The 23274-nt window shown below is 42.0% G+C and overlaps 1 protein-coding gene across 1 annotated transcript; it reads left to right on the top strand.

Annotated features, from left to right (window-relative positions):
* The first annotated feature begins 320 nt into the window (after positions 1 to 320).
* On the top strand, positions 321 to 18693 carry IDH1 (isocitrate dehydrogenase (NADP(+)) 1). Its single transcript, XM_059051754.2, has 10 exons — positions 321 to 931; positions 1952 to 2017; positions 4354 to 4491; positions 7837 to 8128; positions 10496 to 10601; positions 12263 to 12440; positions 13552 to 13703; positions 15085 to 15225; positions 15933 to 16095; positions 17756 to 18693. Exons 3-10 carry the CDS (start codon positions 4370 to 4372, stop codon positions 17844 to 17846), a joined length of 1245 nt encoding a protein of 414 aa, XP_058907737.1. The 5' UTR covers positions 321 to 931; positions 1952 to 2017; positions 4354 to 4369; the 3' UTR covers positions 17847 to 18693.
* Positions 18694 to 23274: the final 4581 nt, after the last annotated feature.

Genomic DNA, 23274 nt, shown 5'->3' with positions numbered 1-23274 from the left:
GAGTAAGAAATACACAAAAAATAATCCCCTGCAGAGGACAGAATTTTTTTTTTAATCCACTGTTCTCTAAGACTTCCGATCTTTATTTGAACTTCTCTGGAACCCAGATAATAATCTCATTATCCTTATCTTCTAATGCAAATGACGACTGCGTTTATTTATAGTACGCAGTGGTAATTGAAATTATAGATACAGAAGCTCTAAAGACTTAGTCATCGGCGGTGGCGGAAATGTACTGTAGCATGCCTTCTTGTGCAACTGTTCAACCCTTTGCATTCCAGCTGCGCGAGGCCCCCAAAGCGACGTCACGCTTGCCCAGGGTACTTTTCCCCTGTCCAAGCACGTTCCAGTCTACCGCACAACCGGGGCGCGCAGGGAAGGGGATCGGTCCGAGCCGCGCCGTCCCCGGTTTGCCATTATTGCAGACGTGGAAACTCACTCCGTCTGGCCCTAGGTTGTTACAAACCCCTGGGGGCCCCTTCGCGGCGGAGGATTCAGAAGACAAGCCCAGGCGTGCCCTGCTTCCCAGCCTGCAGGTGGCAATGTCGTCCTTCCGCCGTGGAGGAGTGGCGGCCGACTCCAAAGGCGTGCAAGCCCTTTCCCACCTCGAGCGCTTGGAATTCGCCGCGGAATTCGACCTAGCCTTTCGTGACCCGCCCCTGGCCCCCTGGCCCCGCCCATCTCAGAGGGTCAGCGCGCGGCGATTGGCGGCAGGGCAGGGGCGGAGCTCCGGGAGGTGGACTGAGGGGGCTGGGCCTGGGTCCGGACAAAAGCCTGGAAGCGCCGGCGTCCCAGCTCTCGGTTTCTGCGGAGGCCGTGTCAGAGGCCGAAACAAATGGAGCATAGCTGGGATTGCCAGGGTGTGCGCTTGTGGGGTTAAGCGTGTGAGGGCTGTGGCGTTCCCGGGTCATCGCCAGCGTACCTCCTGCAGGTAACCGCAGGCTTCGAGGGGCGTCTTCGGCCCCTGTCTTTTGTGGGGAGTCTCTGTCAATAGCTGGAGTGGGAAAAAGGAAGGAAGCTCAGATCTTGGGTATGGTAGGGGCAACTTAGCGGCGAGTCGTGGTCGCAAGACAGGGGAAAAAATATCCAGGTATTGGGCGTGGGAAAAGGAAATGGGGAGGAAGAAGGTGCTGGATGCCTGGATGTGTAGAAGGCCCGCTCTTAGGCAAGGGAGGACGAAAACTGGGCGGCGAACGGTTGCATGCCATGACAGACGGAAGGCCAGGTCTGCAACAGAAAGGAAAATCGGGGTGGGAGGATGCAGGGACGCGTGGAAGACGAAGTCTTGCGTTTACGGGGAAGAAAACGTGCGGCCTCAGGAGCTGGAGGACTTGGGAGTGTGCATCGACCTTGGGCGGCTGGGACTAGCGGTGCGGCGAGCTGGATGCGTCCGCCTGGGGAGCCTGAAGTGGGGCGGCGAGGGGCTTTCGCTAGGCCACCTGCTGGCGGTCGGGGGCGGAGTGAGGGTGGAGGAAACCACGCCGCCGCCGGCATCTCGAGTTCTGGGGGAGGCGTCCTTCGGCCTGCTCCTGGCGCCCGGGTTTTAAAGGTCCCGGCACCTGGGAGGGAAGGGGCGGGCGTGGAGATCTGGAAGGAGAAACCGAGCCAGCTTCGGTTGCAGCTCTCTTGCACAGGTGGCCACAAGGACGCATGCAGGCCATGAGCCCTGTGGTCACAGCGTCCCCTAAGGACGTGCAAACCGCAAGGCTAGATAACGGACGATGAACCCGGGACTCCCCACGGACGCACCCTCCTGTGTGTGCAGAGATATTTACTTTATTTGAAAGGTGCCTGCGGACCTAAAACTGCCCTTTACCCCGCCGGGTACACTCAGCACTGTACTTTAAACCAGACAAACCGGGTTGCCTGGCCCGTGTTGAAATCAGCTAAATTCTCCTGACAGGAGTGCCTTGTACCTTACCTTTCTCTTCCCTTTTTTGATTTGTTTTAGGAGATAAACTGCACTCAGCTGAGTCTGCAAGATTGAGAGGAGTTGGGGTGATTAGAAGTTGTAAAGGTGAGAATTAGCAATTTCTCCCATTCTTTGATATGGCAATACTGCGTTTAATTGGTCTGGGAGGTCTTGGAAGTGGTCGGAGCCACTGCAAGGGAGTGAGTCAGGAATATTTCCAACAATAAATTGCACTTGCTTCCTTGTTTCTTTCAGTCTAGTCTTCTGTGCAAGAGACTGATTTTGAGGGGAGTTTGCCCAGAAATTAATGTAGTTTATGAACTCAGCCCCCCAAAAAATGTGGCTAAAAATTTGGGAATAATGAAAATAAAATTAAACAGGGTGAGCAGCTCTTCTTTCTTCGACTACTTTGTATTAGCCCAGGTTTATTTTCTAGCATTGCACATGTGTCAGGAGATTGGAATTCAGCTGCTTTCAGAATAAATGAACTGGCTTGTTGGAAAAAGTCTTCCTTCTGAAGTCAGGGTTTGGGTGGAGACAGAAAATCTGAGGGACTAGGGTAGAAAGTGAATTCAGTGATGTCTAATGCTCACTGCATGGAATTCAACTCTAGAAGAAATAAAATAGTGTCCTACATTGTAGTAAGCCAAGATCTACAATAAAGCTTCACTTTTTTAGTGAAAAGATAGTAAAAATGTAATGGATAAGTAACGTGAAGAAAACATGAAATGTTTCAGTTATGCATTATGAAATATAGGAAGATTACTGCAGAAAGTGTTTTTTCAATTGAGAAGAAAATAATTAACTAAAAAGCATTGTCATTCATTATTGAAATTTCAAGTATGATGTATGACCTTTTATTAACTGTATTTGCCATCAAAGAAAAATAACCAGCATAACCCTTGTGTAATACTATGTAGGAGTATGGCCTCAGAAATGTATCACAACTAAGATAAGTTTTCTGCCTCTTTTTATTTTGTTTTAAATACAAGGACAGATGTGACAGTGGGATCAGCATGACTAAATCATACACTTTAAGCTGTACTTTAAATTATACTTGAAATTACAAATGGGAAGTAGCTGACTCATTCACACCAGTTTGTTCACTTTTTTATTCTAGTTGAGTTCCAGATGGTTCCCCAGTAATGGTCTAGAGAACCTCCTAATACTAATAAGCAGGATCCCAGAGTTAGAAATTGGGAAGTGAAAATGGGCCTAGGGGTTAGGAATATATCCTGGCTTGTGGTGAGGAATTGAAGCTCACAGTCTACTAATCATTATGTTTTAAAATTTAAAGACCAAATTACTTTAGCTTAACTCTTTAAGAAATACTGTTTACAGGCCTCTTCATAATTTTTTTAGTCAGTTCTCCTGACTTCCAGTCCTCAGACATAACTTAAAAGAATAAAAGCAATCTGCAGTTATGTTGCTAGGGGAGAAAAAAAGTTTCCATTAGAGCACCATGAAAGGGAACATTTAGCAGGCTCAGGGCCTCCTCTGCCTCTCAGGAAACATGCCTTTCTTTAAGCCTCATCCAAAGGGTGTACCCCTGCCCTCTCTGGGAATCAGATTGATTTGTATCTGGCATCCTCCCACATCCCAAGAAGACACCTCTTCCTGGAACAATTCCAATCCCCTGTCCCACCCACTGGCAGCTTGTCTTTGCCCACTAACAGCCAGAAGAACAGTCCAGGGGTTGGGATACCGAGGACAGGACAGGGGCATGTCCTGGACAGTAGTCCTTCTCTATACGTACAGATTTCTCTAACTGAGAAATCACTTTGTATTCAGTGTGACATCCTCAATATCCATTATTGTCTCTAGGAGAATATAGTTCCACCTGGAATTCTTCATCTTTCACTTTTAAAAGGACTTAATTAAAGTTCCTTTAAAATGGGTCACTAGAACTTGTTGAATCTCCTCAAGGATAGTTGTTTTAACCAAAACAGCCCCTTAAAAGAGGGGAAATAGTAGCACACATCATTCTGCTCCTCCTGAGGCCCCAGTAAAATGAGGAGTTGGATAGAGGTTTTCAAATAAACATGATATTGTGGAAATAATCTCATTTTATAGGACAAACCAACAGTCAAGAATAATGATTACATTATTAAGGGCATGTGACAGGCTCAGGCTCCCCGACCCTCCAGCCGGATGGCCTTACGAAAGCTTTTTTTTCTTTTAGCAAAGTGGAATGGAAAAATAATTTCCATCCTACAGGGTTGTTGTGAGTGTTTATTCAGAAACCACACGAGAAGCATGTGACAATGCTTTATACAGCAAACATATTCGATTCAAATGGTTAATGTAATTGTTATTATTAGCTTTTTATGCAGTCATGCTGTTAGGAATTGTTCTTTTAGTAGTCACCAAATTGTATTTTGTTTTTACATGGTAATGAGGCAAATGATGAGATATGTGTCTTATCATTTTTCCTCTTGAAGGTTCATTGAAGTCAAAATGTCTCAAAAAATCCAAGGCGGTTCTGTAGTAGAGATGCAAGGAGATGAAATGACACGAATCATTTGGGAGTTGATTAAAGAGAAACTTATTTTTCCCTATGTGGAATTGGACCTGCACAGGTAAATGAATCACTCTTCCAAGCTGCAAAGTCAGAAAGCATATGTGATTTCAGGTTATAAGTCGTTTTACATAGATACCACTGTATCTTGTGTATAAAGCTTTTGGTAAGCTTATATGCAAATGAACGGATAACTGGTGTGCCCCTGGTGCAGAAAGCCAAACTGACAGTAGGTGTTTGCAGCAAAGTAAGGGTTTATTTGCAAGGCGCCAAGAAGGGAGTGGGAGACAAGTCTTAGATCCACTCCAAATTGGTCTTTGAGTTTTAAAGGGGAAGAACTGAGAAGCTTGTGAAATTTCTGTGACATTTCTTAAATGTTAGTTTCAGTGGGTCGGGATGTGTCCTGTTTACCTTCTCTGGCCAGGTTGTTCATGGCTTAGGGGGTCTGTTAGCTCATCTTGACCTGGAGAAACAACCTGAGTTTGTAGTAACTGATGATATCTACAACAGCAATTTTAGTCATTAACAATGTTGTCTATAATAGCAATTTTAGTCATCTGATTCTGGTTGGTTAGTGTTAAATTAGCACAGGATTGAGGTCAGAGGGAACCAGCAAGGGGATAAAGTTTCAGACAGATTAATCATAAACTCAGTAAGGGAGTTCGATTTTAGGGGGACTGGGTTTCAAATATATATGCAAATGAATCTTCTATTTTAATTTTAACATAATACTAGAAACAGTGAACTTGTCATTTTTCAGAAGAGAAGAATTATGATGGCAACAAAGTAATTCTCAGGTCTTTCCAAGCCTCTATTTTCTGTGAGGGTTTTATTTGTAATAAATCAGTGGCCAAGAGCAGCACGAGGTATTATTTGCAGAGAGGAAAATAATAGAGCTACATCCTCTGTTAATCGGTTAAGAATGTAGTTAACACAATTTTGTCCCTTCAGAAGGTTAGTGTATTTTCTGTCACTCTACTTAACTAGTCAGTGGACCCTGTAACCTTTTCATTCCTTGTCTTTTACCCTTTTCATACAATTGTAGCACAGAAATAATTCTTGACGTTATCTAATACAACCCCGACCATTCAGAAGTTCCCTAAACCATTTGTGTCCTGGAGATTGGAGCCTTTGCCCTGTATTAAAAGTATTTGGGGGAAGATGTAATCAGAATAAAAAGAGATTGTACCTCAAAAAAATAAAATTTTTTTAAAAAACGTATTTGGGGGGCTTCCCTGGTGGCGCAGTGGTTGAGGGTCCGCCTGCCGATGCAGGGGACACGGGTTCGTGCCCCGGTCTGGGAGGATCCCGCATGCCACGGAGCATCTAAGCCTGTGCGCCACAACTACTGAAGCCCGTGCACCACAACTACTGAAGCCTGCGTGCCTAGAGCCCCTGCTCGCAACGAGAGAAGCCACCCACCACAATGAGAAGCGCTCGCACTGCAACTAAGCAGAACTAGAGAAAGCCCAGCAAGGAAGACACTCCATGCAGCCTAAATTAATTAATTAATTAATTAATTAAAGTTTTTTTAAAAATCATCCAAGTGGTTAAAGAAGCATTTTACAAACACTTTACATGACAATAGGTGAGTTTGCAGAGCTCTTCCCAGTATAGTAGCTGCAAAGATGCTTTTGAGCTGCTTTAGTATAGAGGCATAAGGAGTTTTAAAGGACAGTCATTATGCCTAGAAGGCAAAGAGTCACTGGCTAAAGACTAAAGAATTTTTAGAGACTTAAACTTAAGTGTAAATTGTTCCAAAATTGCTATTATTATTACATGATTGGTTCTTTTTGAGGGGAGTGGAGTGATTCATTTGTTTTATTTTCTGTTGGCTAGGCTGTAATCGAGGCCATTTATTCATTCTTTTCGCTTAGAAATGTTAAAAAGAGAAGCAAAAAATCCACTAATTTGCTGGCAGGTTCTTCTGATGAAAAATGTTTCCTACGAACATAAATTCTGCAGACCACACTGCTTGTTTGAGTTAGGAGTAGACATTTATAGATATTGAGCATTCCCTAAACCATAAGATAAGAAAGTCAGTGGCTTTGTAGGTGTCGATGAAAAAAAATTAACCAATAATCTTATCTAAGAAAGAAATGGAAAATTTTATTCATGCCAATTTGAGGATTATAACCCAGGAGACAGTCTTTCAGAAAGCTTTGAGGGACTGTTCTGCCCACTAGAGGTCAAAGAGCAGTTAAGGAAGTTTTTGAGTAAAGGGTTGTATGTCAAATGATGTATTGACAGTTTACACACAATCCACATCTGTGCGTACAAAGCAAGTAGTGGGTCATCATGACCCCTTACAAGACTAAGAAGGAAGGATATCTCCTAAGGAGGTCTGGTTAATGCAAATGTACAGTACACCCTCAAGGGGAGGGAGGAAGCCAAAACAGTCAAAGCAGTTTGGAATTATTTTTATTTGGAAATACATTGTAAGATTGGATTCCCTTTTGCATTTCCATCACAAGTTGGGATATCTAAGGAAAGGAAAATACAGGAACTGAAGCGAGAAATCTAGAGGCTTAACGGTTCAGCAAGTTTTGAAAGCTGAAAAAACTTGGAAAACTTTTAAAGCCTTGGAGAACAAAATAAACTGTTCATTACTGTTGTTTTTCCTGCTTTTGGCAAACTATTATATACTTTAAATAAAGCTTTACAGTCTTTTTCTATACTTCATGGACAACCAGCATTCTTTCCTGCTCTGAATAAACCTGCAGTCTGGGTGTCGGTGTGTATTAAGCTATAATTCACTGGGGTATATAAAACCACTGCTGGATTCCGTGACTTATTCTATAAACTGCAGGCTTGTTTCCAGAAGAAAGAGATTCGCCCAAGATTTAGGGGAAGGTTCTTCATATGACTAATTGTCATTAATGAAGGGGTCATTAGCTTTTTTTGGCAGTGTCCGTCTCATCTGTAACTCCAACACTTCAATGCCAAAATACTAGAAACCCTTTAAACCCTCTGACCCCTTTATTTTTAGAGCACGATATTTACTAAGGGAAATTTAATGTTTGGGCTTGCATTCTTACGGTAATCTTGCGGAAGGCAGCCTGCAGAAAGGTTGCTGGTGTGCTATTATTGCCTCTATGGTGAAGAGCAGGCAGCAGGGCAGAGCGCAGTCGTTTCCATTTAGTTTCCTTCTAGACAGCTTCCCACAACATGGGGAGGCATGCGTGGCCTAGCAGTCCAGCCTTTCTTGGTGCTTTTTTTTAGTTGGCAGCCATCTTCTGTGTCTAGGATACACTAATGCTAAAACTTGGCAGATTTGGGTACGTATGGAGTCTTCACTTTCTGCAGGGCAGCCCCTGCATGCCATCATCATGCACAGAGTGGTGCATGGGGATAGAATCTCCTGTCGGTTTGCCTGGAAAGTTACGCTTACATTTTTCCCTCCCAGCTATGACTTAGGCATAGAGAATCGTGATGCCACCAATGACCAGGTCACCAAGGATGCTGCAGAAGCTATAAAGAAGTACAACGTTGGTGTCAAGTGTGCCACCATCACCCCCGATGAGAAGAGGGTGGAGGAGTTCAAGTTGAAACAAATGTGGAAATCACCAAATGGCACCATCCGAAATATTCTGGGTGGCACTGTGTTCAGAGAAGCTATTATCTGCAAAAATATCCCCCGGCTTGTGAGTGGATGGGTAAAACCCATCATCATAGGTCGTCATGCTTATGGCGATCAAGTAAGTGGTGTTGGCATAACTTGATTTTTCCATATTCTTTTTTCACAGGCTTTGACTGCCCAGCAGTTCTGATTTATATGTGCTTTATTCTTATCTTTATTTTATCTTATCTGCTCCCACGAAGTGAGGTACAGAATTGAGAAATGAATGTATGTATACATTTAGATAAAAGTAAATACAGGGCTTCCCTGGTGGCGCAGTGGTTGAGAGTCCGCCTGCCGATGCAGGGGACGCGGGTTCGTGCCCCGGTCTGGGAAGATCCCACATGCAGCGGAGCGGCTGAGCCCGTGAGCCATGGCTGCTGAGCCTGCGCGTCCGGAGCCTGTGCTCCGCGACGGGAGAGGCCACAACAGTGAGAGGCCTGCGTACCGGAAAAAAAAAAAAAAAAAAAAAGTAAATACAGATAAACTTACAGACAGGTACCTGTCTCAACACAAATGATGTTTTTCAGGCATGTTTTTTTCTTCCTTATCTTTTTATTAGATTAAACCATATGATGTAGACATCTTTATTTAGATAATTTCCTGTGGTTTGGCCAAATCAGTGGTTCAGCCAAACCCTGTGGCTGTCCAGTAAGGTCCCTTTACAGGTTTTTTGGTGTTTGTTGTATTTTGCTTCACGGTTTAAAAAAAATTTGTTTGTTTTAATTCCAGTGCCTGAGTCCCACCCCACACCAGCTAAATCTGAATTCCATGGCATCTTAAAGTTCCCCAGGTGATTCTAATGTGCAGACAGAGTTGAGAACTACCAAAGATTATATTAAACATGATCGTTTCATGCATAAAAGGAAAAACTGACCCAGTAGTTGAAAAGTCTCTTTAAAACATTCCCTTCCTGCTTGGGAAAAAAAAAAAAAAATACTGTTTCTGTACTTCTATACAAGTAGGCTTGTTGCCAAATTTAAAGTTGCCAGCTAAGCAAAATAAAAGTTTTGTGTCGAAACTAAGTTTTAGACTTTCATAGAAAACAGCTTATGTCTTAAAAGAGCCTTAAAAACAAGACTCCCTGATGCTGACACCCAGAGGCTTTGATGTAGCCATCCTTAAAAATAGTATGGGTAGAGCAGACCATTCTCTGTTCCTAGGGGCAGGGTCACCAGGTCGGTCCTTGAGGGGTAGTTCACTTTGTTCTACCGTGTGGCTCAGACTATCCCTTCATCCTGGCCAGTCCCTTCACAGATACCTCTCAGAGGCCCAGGAGAGGGGATGCAGATGGGAGTGCTACAAGCTCACTAATTCTGGGAACACCACTCTTAAGTTCTTACGAATTCAGTGCTGTCCTTTTCCTTTTTTTTTTAAATTATTATTTTGGCATCAATCACCTGGAAGAATGGTCATTCTATTTATTAAAGTCTATATTGAAAATTCCAAACCTCTAGAAAGCATTTATTGTACTTTGGTGCCTCGGTTTCTGCCTTTTGAGAAACGGGACTCAATTACTACCCATAGTGAAGGACTTTATATGTCAGAAATATCCTGCATAGAGTGGATACTTAATCTGTATCGTTATCTGACAGCTTTTCTACCAGCTGTCATTAGTATTATTCTACACAAACATACAAATAGGTTTGGCTGGCATCGGCTGGTACCTGACTCTGAAAGTATTCTAATCTAAGCCCTTGAAGAAGATACAAGGCAGCAAAGATTGACATAAGCCTAGTGTGGGCTGGGCACATTTTCCATACCCATGACAAAGGTAGCTGTCCTCCACAGGCCCTTTCCTAAGGGTCATCAGCCTGTTGCAGCTGCTTTCAGAATGACTGCTTCACGTGGACAGGTCCTGGGCTGGGAGTTATCAGTAGCAGTGATTACCATGAAGAGACGGAGTCCTGAAGGTCCAAGGACCAGATCCCAAGTCTTTTGCCCCTAGATGCATTATTTCCACTACATCACAGTTCCTCCCTTGTACGATTGATGGAAGAATCAAATGAGGTAATAAGGGATACAAGTTAATCACTTAAAGTACGTCATCTAGTGAGAACCAGGCCTTAGCATTCTCATCATCATCTTCAGTGCTACAGCTAGTATATATTATCTCCATATAGGAAGACTCCTTGACCTACAGGATACAGTCATTCCTCTCCCTCTGTCTTCTAATAGCATCTTTCATCTGTGCCCCCTTTTGACATTTGAAAGCTCTAATGTTACTTCTTTTGTATGTCTTTGTTAGGTCGTAAGCTTCATAAGGGGAAATACTTTGTTATTCTCTCTCATACCCATATCTATACTCAGAAAACTGCCCCGTGCATGGTAGGCACCTGGTAAACACTAATTTCTAGTGTGTACTACCACTAACTAGCTAGGACAGTTTTGGGGTTTTGTGGAGGGTTTTTTTGTTTTTTTAATATGCCTTTTTTCCTCCATACAGTACAGAGCAACCGATTTTGTTGTCCCAGGGCCTGGAAAAGTAGAGATATCCTACACGCCAAGCGATGGGTCCCCCAAAACGACATACCTGGTACATAACTTCACAGGTATGTGTAAGTCCACTATGAGCCGCGTCTTTCATTTTTTTGGCAGATCATTTAGACAGCGTTATTACTGGTTTTTTTAAGTTCTGTGAAAATTGTATGGCTGCCTAAAAATACAACCTGAATCTACAGCATTTCCATAGGACTCAAAATCAATGCCATGGCTTCCTGTGGCATTGCTAAAGGCATAAAAAGAACTAGCCACTTAATTGGAAATGCACATTGATAATTGGAAATGCAAGTAGATAATTATGCGTCTCTCTTAAAACATGGAGGGAAGGTTGACAGGAGTCTGTTGTGCCCAAGTTAAACATTAATAGCCCCAAAAATTTGGCTCTGGTAGGGTTTGTATTTGAAAATGGCTGGGGCTTCCCTGGTGGCGCAGTGGTTGAGAGTCCGCCTGCCGATGCAGGGGACGCGGGTTCGTGCCCCGGTCCGGGAAGATCCCACATGCCGCGGAGCGGTTGGCCCCGTGAGCCATGGCCGCTGAGCCTGCGCGTCCGGAGCCTGTCCGCAATGGGAGAGGCCACAACAGTGAGAGGGCCCGCGTAAGGCGAGAAAAAAAAAAAAAGAAAATGGCTGCATTATTTATTTGCTGAAGTTTTCTTCTTGTCGTTCTATGAAAGTGGAATGTTTGGGTTTTTTGCTTCTTCTTTCCCCCCATCCTGCTGCTTCTAAGGTCCATTATGGCAAATCCCCCGCAAAAGCTGTTAAAAGAACAGAGGACCCTCTTTCTCTACTGTTACGGTTGTTAAAAGCACTCACACAAACAAAACCTCAAAACTTACGTAACTGTTGTTTTCCTTGCCTCCTCTAAATCATATCATTTTAATGGAATCTAGTTCTGTTAGTTTCAGCAACTCTAACATCCTCAGCCCAAGCTGGCCCTGCACAGTGGCACAGATTCAAGTTCTAGCTTTCAGTAATAACAAAGTTCAAACATAAGAGCTGTGGGGGCTTCCCTAGTGGCGCAGTGAGTGATTGAGAATCCGCCTGCCGATACAGGGGACACGGGTTCGTGCCCCGGTCTGGGAAGATCCCACATGCCGCGGAGCAGCTAGGCCAGTGAGCCATGGCCCCTGAGCCTGCGCGTCGGAGGCTCCACAACGGTGAGGCCCGCATACCACAAAAAAAAAAAAAACCAAAACATAAGAGCTGTGAAACACCAGTGATTACATGGAGCGTAATTATTTCTACCAATGACAGGATGAACTTTCAGTATCCGCCAGGAAATTAGAAGAATTTTCATCCAGTATCTGAAATGCAAAGTTTTCTCAGTAGCTGAGGATTGAGTTCACACTTAGAGTTTTAAAAACATGCTTGAAATTTTTAAAGTATGAAAAGAGAGTTTAAAAATTATTCACCTCTTGAGTGTATTTCTGGTTCGTTTCAGTAGCTTTTGGTATTTCAAGAACTTTAGGATCCTAAAGACCATGTTTTTCTCATTTATGTTGCCCTTTCAGAACAAGTTAGAATGTCCTTACCTAGAACTGACTTTCCTCCGATTATGTGTCTCAGGAACTCATGGAATATTGAAGTTTGAAGCCTGGACTCAGACATGAGAGCTGGGAATTGGGTGTTTTGGGGGTGGTGGGTGTATATAGACTTGTTACAACCATACCCTGTTTACCATCCTTTTTTCCCTCATTGTTGTCCCCCCACAGAGCGTGGTGGTGTTGCCATGGGGATGTACAATCAAGATAAAGCAATCGAAGATTTTGCACACAGTTCTTTCCTGATGGCTCTGTCTAAGAATTGGCCTTTGTATCTGAGCACCAAAAACACTATTCTAAAGAAATATGATGGACGTTTTAAAGACATCTTTCAGGAGATATATGACAAGTAACTACAGTTCTTTTTCTTCTTTTTTGTCACATAAGCTGGCATTTATGATACAGAATTTGTATGCTTATCCCTTTGATTGTGGGACAAATTGAGTGAAAAGTATCACTGTCCCATTCAGATAAGGACAAAACTGAGATTTAACAGGAGTGAAACGAAACTCTTGAGTTGGTTTTAGAAGGGAAATGTGTTCTCAGATAAAGGCCCCACGCTTATTTTCTTCAAGGCCACAGTTATTTAATGTGTGAGTAAAGGTACCCTGTTAGTGATAGAAAGTTCTGATTTTTCATGGGTGTAAGTTTGAGTTTGGGCCCATTTCCATTCTTTCTGAAGCCCACTGTTATGATTTAAAACTCTGCTTTTGGGAATTCCCTGGTGGTCCAGTGGTTAGGACTCCACGCTTTTACTGCCAAGGGCATGGGTTCAATCCCTGGTCCGGGAAATTAAGATCCCATAAGCCGTGGGCCAAAAAGTTTAAATGAATTGATTGATTGATTGATTTTATTAAAAATAAATAAATAAAATAAAACTCTGCTTTAATGGAGTCATTTGAACTTAAGTCTACATTTATAACAACTTTGAGTTCATCAATACCTGAGCACTTGTTGACTTTTAAGATGACATCCCTCCCTTTTAGATAGAAGCATCCAGGCCATGGCTAGGATTTTAGGTATCTTTCCTGAGACATTTTAATTCCTCCTTCTACTACCTATCTATAGCAAACCTAGAAGCTGTCCTAGTTTCCGGAATGATATTGAGCAGTAAAGTAATCTTTTTCTCCCCGTTTACATTCTTAAAGTAAGCTGAATCTCATAAGTGGTGTATTGAAAACTGTAAAAGTAGTACTTGGAACACTGCACTGTCTTGCTTAATTCTCACATCTCTGCAGAGTGGATGAAATCACCCTTACAGAAGGGGAAATTGGGGTTTCACAACTAGAAAATGAGTGGGCAGAGATTTGAGCCCATGTCTGTCTGGTTCCCAAATTTGTGTTGCTTCAACTAAAATGTGCTGCTTCCAGCCCCACCCCGACTCCTTTGGAGAGGCACATGGTATCCCAACAAAACCAGTTTTCTCTGTCTGCTGTTCTCTTTTCTTTCTTGTTTCTTAGGCAGTACAAATCTCAGTTTGAAGCTCAGAATATCTGGTATGAGCACAGGCTCATCGATGACATGGTGGCCCAAGCTATGAAATCAGAAGGAGGCTTCATCTGGGCCTGTAAAAACTATGATGGGGATGTGCAGTCGGACTCCGTGGCCCAAGGTAAGGAGATGGAGAACCAAGTGGAGGTGGGCTTGGCCTGCAGCAGACAGGTCGTGCCCTGCTAGCACTCTGATGCAGAAAGGGGGATTCTGTAGCCCTTTGCTGCTAAAAGTCATGAAATGTTAACACCGCAAGGCATCCTGGTCCATCTTCTCAGCTGACAGATGAGGAAATTAAGCTCAGACTGGGTAGGCGACTTCTGGCAGGGACGCACAGGGAAATAACTTGTAGGTTGAGACTCCCGGCTCCAGCCTCAGAGGCTGACATGGCTTATGTCTCAGCCCTTTCCCCACTTGAAGCCTCCCTGCCTCCAATGGTAGCCCAGTGGCCCGATCTGAAAACCACTCCCCACCCTTATCTGCCTTCTGATGAGAACGTAAAAAGCTAGGGGACTCGGGCAAAGAGGGCCCAGGGTTGCCTCCTAAGCGAGGGGCCTCCCTCTGAGAGCCCATTCATCTGGAGTCTGTAGCAAATCATGCCCCTTTTGCCAGCCTGGACGGCTCTTCTGTCACCATGTAAGACATATGTGTTTACTGCTTAGCTTGAAACACACAGAATTGAGCAAAGAAGCCCCGGGCTCTTCACAGGAATTCCAGGAACCAGGAGCTTCATGCCAGAGATAAGGACCAAATGAGCAAAAATGCTCCCTTCCCTGATTTCCTCGGCACCAAGTTGCCCTCCACCTTCAGTTACTCAGGGTAGCTGTGTAAACTGAATTTCCCCGGATGAATGTTTGCGGTAGCTTTAATTATGTTTGCTTTCCCCCAGGAAGTACTACTTTTTTTTTCTCTTATGAAAAGTTAATCATCTCCTGTCAGTTTGAAAATCAGTAAATCCACCTGGTTAAAGGTAACTTTTATGTCAGATAAATGAAGTTACCCAGTTCTCCTTCTTTACCCTCCTTCTGTTTCTCTTACGTCTGTCCTCAAAATCGTTTATATTGAATGTAGCAGAGGAAGGAGTGTTGCTTTGTGGTGATTCTGTGGTGCGTAAAAAAGCTTCCTGGTAATCAGAGTTCTTAGAAAGGGACCCAAATCATTCCATCATTTCTAAATGTCCTCATGGCAGTAAGAAGAGGGTATCTGGGGCTTCCGTGGTGGCGCAGTGGTTGAGAGTCCGCCCGCCGATGCAGGGGACACGGGTTCGTGCCCCGGTCCGGGAGGATCCCACGTGCCGCGGAGCGGCTGGGCCCGTGAGCCATGGCCGCTGAGCCTGCGCGTCCGGAGCCTGTGCTCCGCAACGGGAGAGGCCACGACAGTGAGAGGGCCGCGTACCGGAAAAAAAAAAAAAAAAAAAAGACAAAGTCATTTTCTCTCATCTCTGGGAGACCCAGTGCTCTTTATGCAGTTGAATCGCATACTTCACGTTCTGCCATTCATAGGTTATGGCTCTCTTGGCATGATGACGAGTGTGCTGGTTTGTCCAGATGGCCAGACAGTAGAAGCAGAGGCTGCCCACGGGACTGTAACACGTCACTACCGAATGTACCAGAAAGGACAGGAGACATCCACCAACCCCATTGGTAAGATAGTGTTTGCTGCTACATTGATTTCCAACCAGAATAGAAATCTCCAAAGGGGCTCAGACGTGTTCCTTTGGCTGCCCGATGCCTTGTGTATAAAATCATCACCAAACAGCTGATTTGCTCTACTCATAAGGACTGTTTTAATATGTTTCTTAAAATATACACAAGATATGCTTTTCCAGTTTGTGGGAGAATATTCATCACAGAGAAGAATGTTATCAACAAGCATTTTCCTTTTCCTCTGCTGCAGTGAAAATGTCACAGGTAGCGAAGAATCTAAAGCCACATTGTTAGATCCTTTTAACTGGGTTTTAGGGATAGCACTTTAAAACAGATTACAGCCTGGAAAGAGGAGAAGAGACCAATACAGGCAAGAGGTAGAAGAGATTGTGACATTTTCCAAATTTGTAAATGCCTTGAGGATCATGTATTCCTACCCTGAATATGTGCATTCTTAAAGGTCTGACAAAATCCAAAACATTTCCTCTACAAAAATGCAGGTTTTTTTAAAAGTTTTAATTTGGTGAAATGTTTACAACTTTCCTAAAACTTACAGCTCATGCAGATAGCATTCCATGAAGTCAGTTACCTAAACAAACAAACAAACAAACAAAATGTTCTATTTTGGGGAATTGAGGCACTTGGGAATATTTCTAACCAGTGTGACTGAAGTGTGCTTTTTTTTTTTTCTCCCTCTCTTTTAGCTTCCATTTTTGCCTGGACCAGAGGCTTAGCCCACAGAGCTAAACTTGATAACAATAAAGACCTCAGCTTCTTTGCAAAGGTTTTGGAAGAAGTCTGTATTGAGACCATTGAGGCTGGCTTCATGACCAAGGACTTGGCTGCTTGTATTAAAGGGTTACCCAAGTAAGTATCAGATGCCTTAAACTCTGTGGTCAAATTACCATTTGTCCTCACTGGACTCAAAATATCAAGTGCTTTTTGGAGTTGCATGAATTAGTATTTCTCATCTGGTTCAGGAGTCAGCAGACATCTGTAAATTGTCAGATAATAAACATTTCAGGCTTTGTGGAACATACAACAATTATTGAACTTTGCCTCCATGGCAGGAAAACAGTCAGTGGTGACACAAAAGCTCATGGGTATGGCAGTGTTCCAATCAAGCCCTGTGTACAGAACTGGGCTGCAGCCCAGACTGGGTTCATGGGCCAAGCTGTAGTTTGCTCACCCCTGATCTAGTTACAATCAAGTGGGTGGCAAGATTCTGCTTAATTTAGCAAGAAAATTATAGGCATTTAGAAACAAAGGGACCCCCAAGACTATTTTATTCCACCTCTTTATTATTTTCTTCAACTTACAGTAAGAAAAGTAAGCAGTGCAGGTATAAAATGTCCGGTTTATCATAGTCCCTTCCTTAAGTATCTGTAACCAGCAGTCAGATATTTGAGGGCCCATGTATCGCCCAGGACTTTTTTGAGAACATGGTAGCCTGTATCCCAGCTGGATCAGCTGCTGATCAGGGATTCCTCCCTCAATCAAAGTTGGCTACTATGACTCACATCAAGAAACAATACTAAAAATTAACACCAATCCCATGTCCCATCCATATGTCCTCAGAGATCTCTGTTAGGGTCAGTGTACCTCAGTAATGGGGATACACTCCATCACTACATCTTTCTTATCTTAACTTTCCAGCAAGAATACAGTGTTTGAAATGTTCCTATGGGTGTGTTAATTCCAAGCCGATTTGAATAGGCACCTATTAGCAGGATTAGATAGCCAGTCTATTGTCTTTTGCTTTTTAAGTAAGACAAAGGTAGAAATAAGAGCACTAAAGCTTTTCTTTTTTTGTTTAATGTGAAAAGAAGTGATGAAATTGTCTTTATTTTCAGGTTATAAATTATATATCTATAAAATTCAAACAATTGAACAAAAAAAAGGCTGAGGTAGCTGGATACTAGATAAATAAGCAACAACAAAGTAGCTTTTCCTTACACCACCAATAAACAAAAATGGAAATGGAAGAACCATCACATTCACAGTGGGAGCAAAACTATATTTTTGAAATATTTGAAAAACATATTTGAAATATTCTATTTATGATAGCATCAAAAAGAATAAAATACTTATGAATAAATTTTTTACAAAAGGTTTTTTTTGAGGACATGTGACATTTTGTGGGGATATGAGTAAAAGAATGACTGTACCTGGATATGTTCTATTATTTTTAAGAATGAGGAATAAGAAGTGGGATGATTTCAGTGTCCCAGGCATTAGTCTGAATGAAGCTCTGGGGCAGTTTCACCCTCAAAGCTGCATAGCCAGGAACCTCCTGTGAGTGTGTGTGTGGCCCAGCCTCTGCTCCAACTGCCTGTAACCTGGTTTAGCCCCTTGAACCTTGAATGCAGTCATCGGCCATAAACTTACAGCTTGTTCACATTAGTCAGTTTTCTTCTAGAAATAAATAGAATGTTACGTTAAGTAGCATGTGTAGGACTTTTCCTCTACCTGCCACCAGATCAAAGACAAACTAAATTTCCTTCTTTTCTTTTTCCTCTGCTATTAGTGTGAAGCGTTCTGACTACTTGAATACATTTGAGTTCATGGATAAACTCGGAGAAAACTTGAAGTCAAAACTAGCTCAGGCCAGACTTTAAGGTCATCCCTCATCTTTGGAGGATGTGTGTTTTTGGTAACTAGGTCCACTGGTTTACATTTTTCTCTATAACACTCAAGAGTAAAGGCAAAGTCAATTCTGTAATTTGTTTAGAAGCCAGAGTTTATCTTTTCTATAAGTTTACAGCCTTTTTCTTATCCATACAGTTATGCCACCTTTGTGAACGTGGCAGGGGACTTTTTTTAAATTTTATTTTACTTTCTACTAATAGCCTAGGAATTACTTTTAGTGTCCATTTGTACTCACTGTCACTTTTCTTCATGTTCTGATATAAATGACCAAAATGAAGAGTGCTTGAAAGGGTAAACTATAGCCACAGTACTATTCCCTAAAATTGTATAAAATAGAAATTCATTCCCTTTCCTACTTTCCATGGCCTGTGGCACTGGGTGGTTTTGATTTAACAGATGTCCCATTATGTGAGGTAGAAGCTGTATGTTAAACTTGCGCATGATTTGGAATGAAAAGCATGGCTGTAACTAAAAGGTGTTGAAGACACAGTCATCCTTGTAAAGAGCTCTAGCTGAATGTTTCAAAAATACTACATATTTTTGAGCTCACTGGAGAATCCAGAATAAATACTAACTAGGGGTTTGTCCTCTGTATTTGTCTCCTCCTCGCCTTGTGTGGCCTAAGTATTATGCTACCCTGAACAGCATATTTCATCCACGTGCAATACTACAAGCTGCACCTTTCTTGGACTTCTGCTGACCTGTTTTATTTCCTTTATATAAATGTGATTTTTCAGAAGTTGATTGTAAACACTATTATAGTCCTGTTCTTAATCTAAACTATCAATTTTAATTAAAATTAAGTGCTGATGACTAGTCTTCTGAGTTTTTATTTATCAAGTATATTTCAGTTGCCAGGCTAGGTCCTAGCCATAGGAATTTGATTTTTTTTTAGGAATTTGATTTTAAAAAGTCTCTGTCCTCAAGGAGTTTATTGAGGGGAAAATGGATAAGTAAACAGTAAGATGTGGATTCTACAGTGAAAGGGAAAGAAGACCAAACAAAAGGGTAATAATGGAATATTAGGGAATAGAGTCTACGCATATGCTAAGAGGTTTAGGTATTATTAGCACGTAAGTTAATAGGGAGCCAATTAAGACTTAGGAAGGGAGGGACGTGATCATATTTTCATTTAAAAAAATAGCACTCTGGGCAGCTTTTATGAAGAATGGATAGTAGTGGAATGAGGCAGGGAGTAGTGGGCACAACTGAGGAAGGAAGACCAGTTACAAGGTGGAAAAAGGTGAAGATCTCAACTGGGACAATGGTGCTGAAAGTAGAGAGGCTGGGGTGGATCCTGAGAAATGAAAGTGGAATGTATGGGGATTGGGGGATCCCAGGGTATGTGAGGGTTGAGGGAAAGAAACAAGTCAGAGAGATTTCCCAAATTTCTGACTCCATACCTGGAGAAAGTTTGGTCCATATCCCAACATTATTTGGGGGAAGAAAATTGAGGCTTGAGAGGAGTTTTGATCAAGCTGACACAATACATCTGTGGCCATTTTGGCCTGGAATCCAGGAATCCTCATAGCTGAGCTAGGGCTCTTTCTACTATACCAGCATACATTCAGGTTTGGATGGCAGGGGAAAGCATCCCATGAAACAAAATGGTGGCTTTGGATTGGTTAATCTTAAATAGTCCTTCCAGCACTCACACATCCTGGGAGTCAATCAGATGAGTGTTCATGGCACCAAACCCCACTCTGAACAATGTCTATCAGGATCAGCATTTGGCCAAGAACCAGTTAATGTTCTAAAATAATTAGCAAATGAATAGATGCTGACCAATACATCCAGAAGCTAATGGTTTATTTTGTAACTAGAGGATCAGAATTGTTGGCCTGGAAAATGACTGGTGCTTAGCATAACACTGAAGGCAGCAGGATCCAGGGACAGAGAAGACAAGAGTTCTCGATATTCTCTGTATTGCAAGTATCGTTTCTTAGGTAGAATTTTTAACAAAATATTTAAGATCTAATCTTAATTAGAATCACAGCTGCCTGTATTCTTGCCTGATACAGTCTTTTTGAGACACTTCTGACAAGTGATTTCCCATCTTCCATTTGAATATTTACCTAATAAAAATTTCTCCCAAATTCAGGGTTTTATCTTTTCCTGTGAAGAAGGAAATAAGATTAGAAACCAACATAAAAAATATTAAGGAAGACTTTGAATATTTATATAAATACTAATTAAAATGTACTTTTATCACTTAATATTTTGTTTCATAGTCCCTGTTTTTAATACTAGGGAGAATATAAAATCCAAACTGCTAATTCATCTGCAACAAGAAATTTGAACAACTCTGAATTTGGATGGTTTCTCAAACTCTGAAAGAGGTGAATTTTGCAGACATTGTACCATTGTTTATAACTTGGAATTTTGGTAGTGCAAATTTACAGAAAAATTATGAGAACGGCATGTTATTTTTCATGTTTCTATTTTTATTGTTTGAGAGAGCCTGCATGTTGGTGACTTGTTTATTGCTGCAAATTAATTAACACAGTGGAGTACTAGTCCATGAAACCTACAACTTAGATCTCAAACAATGTTTTAATTCTGTTTTTTCCATCTGTATCAACTTATTTATAAGAGGGTTTTTTTTCTTTTCTTATATCTTTGAACACAATTCACCCAACAAACAGATGAAGTATATCCTCTAATTCTGACACTTTCTTGGGATATCAGTGTCCCATAAGGCCCACAACCTCTAGGTTGGGGTACTTCTTTTACAGTTAAGGTCATACCAGATGCTCAAATTGTACCGGGCAGCTTGGATTTTGAGTCATTGGACTCATTACAGTGTTTCTTTACTGTTGTAATGGGAGTGACTTTCAGAATTTATTTAGAGTTAACTTGGGTCTGTTTCCATGAATACCTTCTTCAAATGTCCTAAAGCTATGGCAAGATACACAACATCTTTATCTGTACAATAAGTGCTTTAATCCTCACCCTTTTGCACAGTTACGTCTAACTCACCTGGTTCAGTGATACTGGTTCTATTTCCTCAGACAATTACTGGAAAAGTATCAGTAATTGTGATACTGCTTCATAGACTCCCAGCTGAGCACAGGAGGAGATTTAAGATGTCAGAGGATGGAATTTTCCTACCAACACATTTATTTCTAGTCTAATTCTCTTTTAGGAAGTGGTTTGAGGTTATTCCTTTCTCAGAGTCTCCCGTGATAGACTCATTAGTGATTTTGTATATAGAAGTGGTATTCAGGTCTTATCATTTGCCTGTACATGAGGCATTAACCCATTTTTGGATTCTCAACTACATTTGGAATGCTTTCAATGCTTCCCATAAGAAAAAAGGTGGCATGTGATACCTTCTCAGAGTCAAGAAGACATAAGCCTTCCCACTTGAAATAGTTTGCAGATGGTTATTTTAATTATATAGTGTCAGTCACCCTTGAGAAATAGCAGGCCACTAACTATTTTGCCTATAAATATCATAATAGGAATCAAGTCCATAGGTTTATTTTTTATGTAACTAATACCAGTGTTTCTTTGCTATAAACTTCATTGGGTTGGAAGCCACAGATTAAAAACATAAAACCTGCTATGAATGTGAGGTAATCTGATTTTGCAGTAGAGGTTACCATACCCCATTAAGAAGAATCTGTCAAAAGCCAATGGCAAGGAGAAAATCTTGAAAGCAGTGAGAGAGAAGCTACTTATGTACAAGGGATCTTCAATAAAATTAACAGCTGATTTCTCATCAGTAACCATGGAGTCCAAAAGGCAGTGGAATAATCTAGTAAGTGTTGGGGGTGAAAAAATAGTCCAGACACACTTGAAAATTGTTGAGTCTATATGTAAGAATAGCCTAGGAATTGGAATGATTTCTGAGGGTAGTTAGATCACTTTTTTTTAATATATATAAATTTATGTATTTGTTTATTTTTGGCTGCACTGGGTTTTCATTGCTGGGCACAGGTTTTCTCTAGTTGCAGAGAGTGGGGGCTACTCTTCCTTGTGGTGCACGGGCTTCTCATTGCGGTGGCTTCTCTGTTGCGGAGCACTGGCTCTAGGCATGCAGGCTTTGGCAGTTGTGGCTCGCAGGCTCAGCAGTTGTGGCTCGCGGGCTCTAGAGCGTAGGCTTAGGAGTTGTGGTGCACGGGCTTGGTTGCTCCGCAGCATGTGGGATCTTCACGGACCAGGGCTCGAACTCGTGTCACCTGCACTGGCAGGTGGATTCTTAACCACTGCGCCACCAGGGAAGTCCCAGTTAGATCACTTTTGAACTTCCTTTCTTACTACCAGGATCTATTCAACCTAAAAATATGTCAATGAATATGTCTCAGAGTAACATCCAGGGGCTTCCCTGGTGGTGCAGTAGTTGGAAGTCCGCCTGCCGATGAAGGGGACGCGGGTTCGTGCCCTGGTCCGGGAGGATCCCACATGCCGCGGAGCGGCTAGGCCCGTGAGCCATGGCCGCTGAGCCTGCGCATCCGGAGCCTGTGCTCCACAACAGGAGAGCCCACAGCGGTGAGAGGCCCGCGTACCGCAAAAAAAAAAAAAAAAGTAACATCCAGCATCTTATTGGTATCACACAAACATTTTTTCCTAATCTGCTGTATAAAGAGTATGGATTTCTCACAACCACTAAAAGGCCTTGTTAACAACTATTAATTCTACATTTATTTATATCTATTACACATACTTCATGTCTATGGTAAAAAATTAGGAAAAGATACAAGTAAGCATTGTACAGTCTGGAGCTCTGTACTATCTATTTTGTTTAATCTCTTTATCAACTTGGCTTTTAGGATTAACTGATACACTATTCAGTAAATCTTCTATATTGGTAGAAGCCATTTCACATGTCTTTGAAATGACGGTGTCTTAGTTTCCACATTATCCACTCAGCAGCAGATATTTCACTTTCAAAATAAAAAGGTGAAAATGCATTTTAAAGATTCTTCTTTTTGAGTCTGGAGGAGTGAATCACTAAGGAACCACTGTCAAAAATAGAGAAGTCCGAAGAAGATTGCTGGTTCCAAGCTAAAGATGAGTTCGGTAATAGACACAGTGAATTTGAGATAGGCAAAACACCCAATTGGAGAATTCCTAGCAGCATTTGAAGATGAAGGATTGAAGTCGGGGCTAGTGATGTAATCAGTAGCTAAAGTCTTGAAAATAGATATGCTCTAAGAAAGAATAGCAAAATAAGAACAATAGATGGTCAATGATTGCCACATTTAGGAATCAGGAAGAAGGACAAAGGAGGAACAATCTGCCGGACAGGGGAGGTCAGTGTCAAAGAAAGTCAGAAGAAAAGCTAATTCATGTAGAAAGGGGTAGGCATTCATGTAGATGTTAGAGAAAAATGTTAGAGAGAGAGAGAGAGAGAGAGGGATCAAGGTAAATGAAAACTGAAAAACTCTCACT

Source organism: Kogia breviceps, chromosome 2 (genome assembly GCF_026419965.1).
Source record: "Kogia breviceps isolate mKogBre1 chromosome 2, mKogBre1 haplotype 1, whole genome shotgun sequence".
Taxonomy (NCBI): Eukaryota; Metazoa; Chordata; class Mammalia; order Artiodactyla; family Physeteridae; genus Kogia; species Kogia breviceps.
This window is presented reverse-complemented; position numbering and strand designations above follow the sequence as displayed.

Coding starts and splice junctions, on each gene's coding strand:
- IDH1 (XM_059051754.2), top strand. CDS start 4,370: ATGTCTCAAAAAATCCAAGGCGGTTCTGTAGTAGAGATGCAAGGAGAT. Junction 12,441..13,551: donor TTTCAGGAGATATATGACAA/GTAACTACAGTT, acceptor CTTGTTTCTTAG/GCAGTACAAATCTCAGTTTG. Junction 15,226..15,932: donor GACATCCACCAACCCCATTG/GTAAGATAGTGT, acceptor CCTCTCTTTTAG/CTTCCATTTTTGCCTGGACC.